Below are 10,854 nucleotides of genomic sequence, written 5' to 3' on the forward strand. Positions count from 1 at the left end.
CTCAATTAGTGATCAAGGGGGAGAGGCCCCTTGTGGGTGGGACCATCTCTGGGCTGGTGGTCTTAGATTCTATAAGAAAGCAGGTTGAACAAGCCAGGGGAAGCAAGCCAGTAAAGAACATCTCTCCATGGCCTCTGTATCAGCTCCTGCTTTCTGACCTGCTTGAGTTCCAGTCCTGACTTCCCTTGGTGATCAACAGCAGAATAGAAACGTAAGCCAAATAAACCCTTTCCTTCCCAACTGCTTCTTGGTCATGATGTTTGTGCAGGAATAGAAACCCTTTCTAAGACAGATTCCATACCAAGCACCACAAAATATGTGTGTGTGTGTATGTATGTATGCATATATGGTATATACATGTGAATGTATGTGTGTATATGCAAGTGTGTATGCATGTATATGTGTGTGTATATATATATACATATATATATATATATATATGGTATATAAGTGTGTATGCATGTATGTGAATGTATATGAGCATATATATGTATGTATGCATGTGGATGTATGTGTATATGGGTATGCATGTGGATGTATGTGTCCATACATGTGTATGTGTGTATGTATATATGGGTATGTTTATGTGTTCATATATATGTATATATGTATGTGTATATGGGCATGTACATGTGTGTATGCATATGCATATGTTTATGTATGACTATGTGTTTATATGTGTATATAGTGTTTGTGTGTATGTATTCATGTATGTATGTATGTGTGTGCATGCATATGTATATGTATGTATGTGTGTATAAACATACATATAAAAAGGGAAGCAAGTCATACACTTGCTATAACATGAACAGAACCTGGCTTCATGCCCAGTAAAATAAGCTGCCACAAAAGGATATAACCCTGCTAGAACTGAGAGCTGCCTAAAATATGTAAGTTCACAGAAACTGATAGTAGATGGCAGGGGCCAGAACCCAGGCCCTGGGGCAAGACAAGGACTGAGATGCTCATGGCCAGTGGGACAGAGATGTAGTTTGGGGAGATGACACAGTCCTGGAATAGACAGTGATAGTAGCCTCGCACTCTTGTGGATACATTTAGTGCCACCGAGTCCTCTGCTCAGGCACAGTTATAGAGGCACACTCCATTTTACATGTTTCTGCAGTATTTGTTACTTTCACGTATTTTGCGTGTATGGGTGAGTGTGCATGTGTGTGTGCACATGTATGTGCTTGTGTATGGGTATGTGTGCATCTTTGTGATGTGTGTCCATGTGTGTGTGCATATGTGTGTATATGGGTGAGTGGGTCTATGTACATGTGTATGTGCATGCACATGTGTGTGTGTAAATCAGAAGAAAACTCAAGATTTCCTTTTCTTCTTCTACCGTGTAGGTCCTGGGGATCAAACTCGGGCTTACTGGCCAGTGCCTTCACCCACTGGCAATCTAACTAGCCTAGATCCTGCAGGAAGGAGTTTTATGGCTTTGTTGTTGTTTGTTGTTGTTGAAACAAGGTCTCAATGCCTAGGACCTGGCCAACCTTGAGCTCACAGAGATCTGCCTTCTCCTTCCTCCCAAGTGCCAGGACTAAAGACGTGTGCCACCATACCCAACTACACTAGTGACGTTTTTAAAACAGCATGTAGCCTACTTACAAATGTCATGTATTGACATTATGCTCTGTGGCTAGTCAGGAAACTAAAATGTGCCGTGTGTCCGGAGCAGCAAGTGTTATATAGTCTAAGATGCCAGGCACATGGCTACTGTACTGAGTGGCTTCGGGTGCCTTTAGTCTGCATTATACCTGGAGCTGCAGCGGAGTTGGGTCTTGGCAGGCCTAGAAGACTTGTGTGATGCTGTCTGTGTGACATTCTTCTAAGACAGAGGCAGCAAGGGCAAGCATGGGTGTCGTATGGACAGGAGAAAGCACAGCATACATGGGAAACCTCTGACAGCCAATGTGGACCGCAGGGATATGGCATGACAGAAACTGTGACATCTGCCCACACGGTCACTGGAATTATCTGGCCCCCTGTGCGGACCCGGAGCCTGGCTCTTAGAGAAGGCAGGGAAGAGGCGTGGAGAGTCCCTTAATGCGGGCCCAAGTCTACAAAACAGAGCAGCCCCAGCAATGACCGTGACACTACTGCCCTGCAAGACTGTCCCATTGTCCCCCACTTTGCTCAGGCGTCCTGCAGCTTCCTCACACCATCGAGGCACGAGGAATGAGGCATGAGTTTGAGCCTGCTTGTAGCAGTCACTGTGTGTCAGGGCTCCTGATAGCAAGGCATGGCTTACCTATTTGTAGAGCTGCCTGCCTATTTGAAGCCCCTGAATGGTTCAGTGAGCTGGTTTCTATCTCACGGAACAGAAAGCAGCACCCATGTTTGGGATATCCAAGTGATAAGCAGCTCTGACCGACAGGTCTGGCCCCAGGAGGTAAAAAAATACTCCCGGTGTCCACGTGCGCGGGAGATGGCATGCCTGGCCCCTGAGGTAAACTCCACTCAGTATGCACTAACCAGCTATCCGTAACTCTTGGCCTTTGTCGGGGAAGGTTCTAGTTAGAAACTGGCTCTTAGCCCTAACCACACATGGGTTCTCCAGAGGAGATGCTCAAGCCCCAGATTCTTCTCCTTGACTTGGATTGGATACAGCCAGGGCATCTGGCAAGTCACAGGCTGCAGAGAATCCCAGTGGGTAGCGAAGCAGGCAAAACACTCAAGAGACATAAAAATAAACCTGTTTTTTGGGTAGAGCCAGCGGGGGTGCTCCAAGCCTATGTCGAAGAACCTCTATCTACCACTTCTGGTTTTAAGCTGCGCTATGATCCCAGTCAGCTCATAGGAAATATAACCATTGGCTCTTGGCATGTGTTGCAAGAAGACCCCAGGCTAATGACTATGCCCGAGGCCTAACCCTCTTCTGCACTGGGAGATCACGCCAACAGCTTTATAACATGCCCGTGGAGGACCCGTGCAATCTCTGTAGGGAAATGGGAAAGCCCCTAAACGTCCAGCCGGTGCCCAGGGAAGGGATTGCTGCTGGTCTCCCCAGGAATGTGGTCTGCTGGAGAGGCTGCAAATACAGACAGCTTCTGTATAGGTGAGGGCCAGGTGAGTGCCTCTGACAAAGGCCACTCATGTCTCCTGTACATGGGCTGTCAGCCATCCCTGGCCCAATGCAATTCTGCTCTTTCGCCCCTAGAGGGCAGTGTGGGAAGTTTATTCCTTAGGGACCAGGACACTGGAATTCTCTGCACCACAATTCAGCACTCAGTGGGGAAGGGTGAACTCCCACACACCTGCAATTAGATACTCCTTCTTTCCTCCGACGTCCAGTGAGACCCCGCACACTGCTGAGGAGGGGGCCGTGTAGATAAACTCGATGTCTTTGTCAGGTCCTTTGAACATCTGCAAAACACAGGAGGGCAGGTCTAATAGAGATGTGGCTCCCACCCAGAGCATGATGGGAACGGGAACACATGGCTGCACCCAGGCTCGCCCCCAACCCACCACCCGGGATGCACAGGCATGTCCCATGGATTCACAAGCCACCACTGCTTTGGGAAGGTGTCCAGAGTTGTCTGTTGAGGGCTTTGGGGACATCTCAGCACAATCCTGTCATCTGCTTTCTCCAAGGACATTTCTGCATGAGGTCATTTTAGGACCTCTGGATAAGGTCTAGAGAGTCTCACTGGTCACAGAAGACTCGTCTTTATTCCCAGGAACTGTGTTAATTTATCTGCTATGGATTTCCCACTTTCTTTTGATCTTCATATCCAGCCCCACCCCGGCTTCTGGGTTAAACCTAAGCCCAATAATTTACACCCCAGCCCTACTTCAGGATTTTTTTTTACTTTGTAGTCAGTCCTGGACTTGAATTCTCCATTCCCCTGCCTCAGCTAGGATGCTAGGCTTACAGGCTTGTACTACAATACCCTGCTGATTTCCAGAGATTTTGGTCTTGAAGCACTGGCTACCAGAGGACAATGAAGGAGAGAAAGGAGTCCCTGGAATCAGAACAGAACCTTGGGGTCTGGAGAGGGCTTGATTTGTCAATGCCTTAATTACCCAGCTCTTTAGCTGAGGAAGACATTTCCCAGCAGCTAGCTGTGTGTGTGTGTGTGTGTGGTGTGTATAGTGTGTGGTGTGTGTATGTGTGATATGTGTGTGTGGTGTGTGTGGTATGTGTGTGTGTGGTATGTGTGGTGTGTGTATGTGTGTGTGTGGTGTGTATGATGTGTGCATGTGTGTGGTATGTGTGGTGTGTGTGTGATGTGTGTGTATGTGAGTGTTTGTATGTGTGGTCTCCCCACTTTTCCCATCTTACTCCTGCCCTTCCTAATACTCCAGAGAGAGGCTCTTCTTTCTGTCTCTTCTTCCCTTCCTTTGTCCTTCCTTTGAGTTTTAAAGATTTACGTTATTTCTCTTTACATGACGTGTTTGCATGCCTGCTGCCATGTGCCTCAGAAGCCAGAAGAGGGCGCTGGATCCCCGCCAGCGTAAGCGCAGGTGGTTGTGAGTTGCAGGACATGGATGCTGGGCCCTGAACTTTGAAAGAGCAGCAAGCACTCGCGCTTAAGGCTGAGAGCCTGGTCCCCGGCCTCTCTCCAGAGAACCTTGCAGGAAGGAAGGTTGCAAGGTTCTCCTCGGGCATCTCAAATGACGCCACTCCAAGGCTCAGAGTCACTTCCTTGGCATTAAGCAATGAGGATATTATGAAAGGCTACCTGCTTCTCTGCCTCATAAAGAGGCTTTGGTATCGAATGACTAGTCATCCCCTTGGGGTGACACAACCACTATGGTGTGGCAAAGCTGTCCCTAACACTGGAGGAGTCAGCCGTTTTCCTTTGAACTTCAAGGCAGTAGATGCCATCAGCAGGCACCAGTGCATCTCATTGCCAAGCTAGGGATCGAACTTGGAACTTCAGTTATGCTAGGTAAGCACTCTACCAATTGAGCCACAACCTCAGCCTCTCCTCCCTCTTCCACTCTCTCTCCAATGTGGATCTCTTCCTATTTGTCCCCAACATGGAAAAGACTCTGAAAACACTAGCAGACACCACCACAGTCACTATTGCTGCCGTGTGCAGTCTCTCTGATGACAGTGGTGTATGTGCTGTGTGTGTGTGTGTGTGTGTGTGTGTGTGTGTGTGTGTGTGGTGTCTCTGATGACAGTCCTGTCCACTCAATGGGATCTCTTTTCAGTAAGTGGCCCAGCACAGGGAGGAAAGCTATCCCTGAGCACACCCAACTGCCAGACTCATCCTCTTACCACATGCTACACTCCAGTTTATCACCCAGCAAAATCAGGATAGCACGTGTCTGGAACTAGACAGATGGGGTCCTCTAAACGAAAATGGTCCCATAGGCTCGGGTATTTACATGCTTGGTCCCCAGCTGGTGGAACTGTTCGGGAAGGATTAAAGGGCGTGGCCTTGTTGGAAGAGGTGGGTTTTGAGGTTTCAAATGCCTGTGGTAGGCCCAGTGTGCCTCTCACTCTGCCTGTGGATGGGGATGTGAAGCTCTCAGATACTGCCCCAGCACCATGCTCTTGTCTGCTTTCCACTATGGTGATTGGGGACTAAACCTCTGAAACTGTAAGAAAGACTCCATTAAATTCTTTCTTTTACCAGTGCTGCCTTGGCCCTGGTGTCTCTTCACAGCATAGGATGGTGACTGAGATAGTTGAACACGTAACATTTCTGCCTGGCTTTTATGCTCTTGTAGACTGACAACTCAGTTCTCTGGCTTAGTGGTGGCTGAGTCCCCCACCCTGCCCCTGCTCCCCCTACCCCTGTGCAGTCAATGTACCTTTATCTGCTTGATCTCATATTGAATCCTCTTGATGGGGTTGCCGTAGATGTCATTCCCAGAATCCACCTCCTTCTCACTCACTGCTTTGGCTCTGATCACTGCAAAGCACAGAGACAGGGATGTAAGGAAAGTCCCCATGACCAGGATCCAGGCTCCGCCCACGGGAGTAAGATGTGCTCCCTACGGGAGGTGTTGGGGAGGTGAGCCTATTGCCCACCTGCTGTAACCTGAGGGACCAGAGGACTCCCGTCTTGTCATAAGCGAGGAGGGGAGGGTCTGTGGCTTGTTGTGCTATGGTTTTCGGCAAGAGTTCTTTGCTGTGGCTGGGACACGGCCCAGAGGGTAGAGCATTTGCCTAGACTGCACCAAGGCCTGTGCTCAATCTCTAATACAGAACACCAAATAAAACTGGGCACAGTGACACTCACCTTACCAGCCCTTGGGAGGTAGAGCCAGGAGGGTCAGGATGTCAAGGGCTAATGAAACCAAAAGCTGGGAGTGGTGACACATGGTGACACATGCCTTTGACTCCAGCACTTGGGGGGGGGGGTTGAGGAGGCAGAGACAGGTAGATAGATATCTGTGAGTTCCAGGTCAGCAAGGGCTACAAAATGAGACCCCGTCTCAAACAAAACAAACCAACCCAAACCAGCACATTCCCAAACGAATCGTTTGCTGACAAAAAAGGCAGAGGCAGCTGGGAGCCCCTGCCCGGGGGACTGCGGGCAGCAGGCTGCAACCGCTGTGGGTCTGCTTCTTCCTGCTTATCGGTCGCTAGAGAAACGGTTAACAAACGGACGGCCTGGCGTGCAATCCTGCTCCTGTAGGTAGGGTTGATGGATAGCCAGTGAGGTGGCTTTGACATCCCAGCATCTCATCCTCAAACAGGCTTTGATGGCTAGAGCAGAGGGGTCATCCTCCTCAAAGGAGCCAGATTGACTCAGATCTGGGGACTCCCCTGGGGAGCACTGGAATACAGCTCAGGGTAGACCACCTGCCTAGCACGCAAGACGACCTAAGTTCCCTTCCTAGCAACTCAAAAGGAAGATGTTTCCATGTAAAACATCCTATGGGCCATGTATGTGAAGCTCAGAGGAGACCTTCATTTCTCAGATGCCAATTAATTGCCTTGTTGCTTGGAGGAGTGGAGCTGATCTATTTATTTATTTATTTATTTATTTATTTATTTATTATTTAATTTATTGGAGGCCGGCAAGGTTTGCACGCTGCAACCAATACATCAAAGTCAGAGGGCAACTCGTGAGCGTCAATTCTCTCTCTCTCTCTGCCACGTGAGTTTACGCACGGAGTCCTCACTGGCTCCCCACCTTGGGTTTTGAAACAGGGTCTCTCACTGGCCTGGAGCTCACTGAGTGAGGATGCCTCTGGCCAGCAAGCCCCTGGGTCCATCCTAGCTTCCTTCCCAGTACTGGGATTACAAGTGCGTGCCACTGCATGTGGCCTTCTGTAACATGTATTTTATGAGAAGTAGGACATGGGGTGGGAAAGCATATTGGTCAGGCTACAGTGAGTGACCCTGGTGTGGTAAACCTTAGGCATCGGTGGTAAGGAAGCAGGTCCTGTAGGAACTGTCTCCCAGGCAACAACAGCCTTAAAAAGTGGTGGGAAGGAAGGGTCCAGAGTGTTATGGAACCTGATCATGCCTAACAGGACTTTTCTATCAGGGATCAAGCCCCTTCTCCCTCCCTGGAAATCCCTCTGCGGATTGGCAGATGCTGTGACAGGCAGGCCTCCCTTTCTTTCACTTGGAGCTTACTACCTGGGCCAGGGCCTATTTAATGCCTTTTAAAGGCTTGCCCTTCAAACAGCAGTGGTGTAGGGTTGCTCTGGGCAAGTGTTTTGTCACTGGGCACATGAGCTAGACAGAGACAAGGAGCAGGCAGTGTCGGCTCAGAGTCTCCAGCGGTCAGTTTGAGTCTTGGAAACTTGTGGCCAGGACTGTTTTTCCACAGAGGCAGGGAGGTCCGGGCACGTGGGAGTGCCACCTGCTCCTCGGACCCCAGCGGGAGCACTCTGGATCCCTTCCCATGAGTCTCACACCACAGCCCGGGCCCCACCCAGCTCCAAGGCCCATTAACCTTGGTGCTTTGGTCCTTCTGTGCAGCTGAGTAACCACTGGCCTGGCCACAGGGTCCTGTTGCCCAGCCTAAAGCAAACTGCCTGGCAGGCCACCCTAGAACAAAGGGCCCTCTCTAGGTTCTGCCCCTTCTCCATAAACATTCCTGCAAAACGCCTTCACTTAACTTTTGAGCCAGATGACGCACACCTTTAATCCCAGCACTGGGGAGGCAGAAGCAAGCAGATCTCTGAATCTGAGCCTAGCCTGGTTTATATAGCTAATTCCAGGACAGCCAGAGCTATGCCTTCTGCAACGTTACTTGGCCCTTGCTCTTTCTTAGTTGATTCTGCTCCCTGGTCCCCACATGCTCAGATACCCAGATATGTCCCCTCCTCAGAACAGAAAAGCTCTTCTACCCAAAGCCGCCTCTAGCTCTCTTCCCAGAGAACTTGCACTCAGTCTTGAGAAGCAGCCCTTCCTGGCTTCTCCCTTCAGTGGCTGCCGCTCTTCTCCCACACTATCTGCTGTAGACGCCTGTGCACCTGCTTGCTGAGAGGTCCTAACTGGCAGAGGCTGTGCTATGGAACAGATGGGACTCAGAGAACATCTGCCAGATGAAACTGGGCTGACCCTGACAGCCTCAGGATGGCAGCACAGGCGTGGCTGGTCCTTGGTCACCACTGTGCAATCTGTACAACCATCACCGTGCTTATGCAAATGCATGAGCGTGTCCGGTAAATACTACCCGGTGTTTGCTCTCTGTATAGCACTGTCATCAGCCTGGAAACAAGACAGGGCAGGGGTCTCAAAGGAGCGACTCACCTCCCTCTACCTGTCTAGAGAACTTCTAGCCTTGCTTCTCAGTAATGGACCACTATTCCGCACCATGCTTAATGCTCCAAAGTGTTCACTAAAGGCTGGGGCTGTAGCTCAGCTGGTGGAGGGTTTACGTTGCTATCCACAAAGCCCTTAGCTCAAGTCCCACCACATACAAGAACATGGCATGTTCTTAGAATCTTAGCATTCCCTCGAACTATAGAGTTCTGAGGCTAGCCTGGGCTATTTGAGACCATGTCTCAACACTAGACAAACAATAAATGTTCAATAAAGGCAACACCCTCTTGGCAATCAGAAAATAAGCCCAATGACTCTCAGACAGCCAAAAGCTCTCCTTTCTCTCCCATGGCACCTAGAATTCAATATTGCTGTCTCATGGAAGTCTTCAACTTCTCACACAGCCGTCAAGTCCCTGACATGGCCTAAGCCAGAAGACTGAGATACCATCAGGTGCATGCATTTGTGTGAGAGGCGCTGCTGCAGAGATGAACTCTGACAGCTGTGATCCTCAGAGACCATTTGACAGTGCAGGTGACACAGATGTCACCAGCTTGTGTCATATTGTGATGGAGAGGGTTAGTGAAGCCTTGGACAGGGCACAGAGTGCTAGGGACACATCGTGGCAGAGAAAACAGGGCAGATTTCTCTGCTCCTATAAGACAAAGACCTGGACCGCTGGCCCTGGTCCCGAGGCAGCCAGATGGGTTCTTAAGCCAGGATAGTATGTGACTGTGTGCTCACTTTGCTTCAGGGCTGGGGGCCATCTACTTTCTTTTTTGAAAATCTCAGATGAGAAGAGACGGATGAGCTGAGAGTCTGGGGTAGACACAGGGGTTTCAGGCTAGAACAGTAATAGAGGTGCAGTTCTGAGGTGTTTGTAGGGACATGGAGAATCTCCATTGACAACTGGGCTGCTTCTGGGTAGTCATGGGACCACAGGTCTGGGTTAAACCTGGGTGGACACTCCTCTCCCACTTAACGGTCCTGTTGCGAGACAGGGCCATCCCTGTTGAGTGCAGCAGACATGAGTCTTAGCTCTTACCTGGTGAGAACACTGGATGGAGGAGGAGACGGGGGAGATCGTCCCAATAAAAGCCTTTACTGCCCTGGCCTTAGGTCACTCTGATCTAGGCAGTGGACAGACAGATGGACAGGAAAGGAGAGGAAATAGAGAATTTTCTAGAAGCATAACCCCTAAATACACGCACAGCAGTGGTCATCACCGTGAGCTCTGGGGCTGTAGAGAAGGGAAACCCATCACTGAATGGGCAGCCTTCCTCAGTCCCCGGCCATTTGAAGACCAGGGAAGTGCAGAGACTCAAGAGAATATGGGATGAACTAGAAGCAAGGCATGGGTGACTGTTGACTGAACATTTACATGCTAGGCTGGGGGCAGACACTAGGGTGGGACCAGCTATATCCAGTCCCGTCCCACTACCTACCCACGAAGCTGGACGCAGCAGGGGGCCCATGTTTAAGTGCTTTGTGCCCCCACCCCCTGCAGCTCAAAATTTGCTTTCTCCTCTTTTCCTTCTGCTAAGCCAACATCTGGGTTTGCCATTGAGAGTGCTACACTGGCTGATGGATTTGCTGCCAGATGCTGGCTACTGGAATGCACAAGCGCTGACTTAATTCAAAGCACACACAACCGCAGAGCCCCTACCCCCATCCCTCTGGCTGAGGACACCGCATGATGTCACTTCCCCCTCTAGGAGCCTGCAAAAACAATCCCAGTGTACCCAGCAGAAGGGGATGGAAAAGACCTAGGTGGGTGGAGTTGAGGTCACTGGTAATGAGCCAAAGATGATGGGCCCTGTTTGCATTTGACAGTAACAACTGCCCAGGGATGGCAACAGAGGCTGGGCTGTCCTGCCTCTATCCTCTCTAGGAGGGAAGTTGCTAGAAACTCTAGCTGATGGCCATGGCTAAAGGCAATTGGAAGATTCCAAATACTCCACGGATACCAGCTGTGGTGAAAGAGTGATGGTTCTCCCTCCGGAGGGGCTCCTGTCTGTCCCCTGGTTCACCAACACATGGTCTATTGAGCCCTGAAGACATGTTCATAAATCCAACAAGACTGTGTGTGTGTGTGTGTGTGTGTGTGTGTGAGAGAGAGAGAGAGAGAGAGAGAGAGAGAGAGGAGAGTTTTGATTTCCATC

At 50.0% G+C, this 10,854-nt stretch overlaps 1 protein-coding gene across 1 annotated transcript in view; it reads right to left on the reverse strand.

The window, feature by feature from the left end:
- Timp2 (TIMP metallopeptidase inhibitor 2) overlaps positions 1-10,854 on the reverse strand; it is a 49,532-nt gene that overhangs the window by 8,784 nt on the left and 29,894 nt on the right. The window contains exons 2-3 of the mRNA XM_029546192.1: positions 5,776-5,876; positions 3,264-3,372 (exon numbers count right to left, since the gene is read on the reverse strand). Coding sequence (XP_029402052.1) covers positions 3,264-3,372; positions 5,776-5,876 — 210 coding nt within the window. The remainder of the gene's footprint in view (positions 1-3,263; positions 3,373-5,775; positions 5,877-10,854) is intronic.

Source organism: Mus pahari, chromosome 14 (assembly GCF_900095145.1).
Source record: "Mus pahari chromosome 14, PAHARI_EIJ_v1.1, whole genome shotgun sequence".
NCBI lineage: Eukaryota > Metazoa > Chordata > Mammalia > Rodentia > Muridae > Mus > Mus pahari.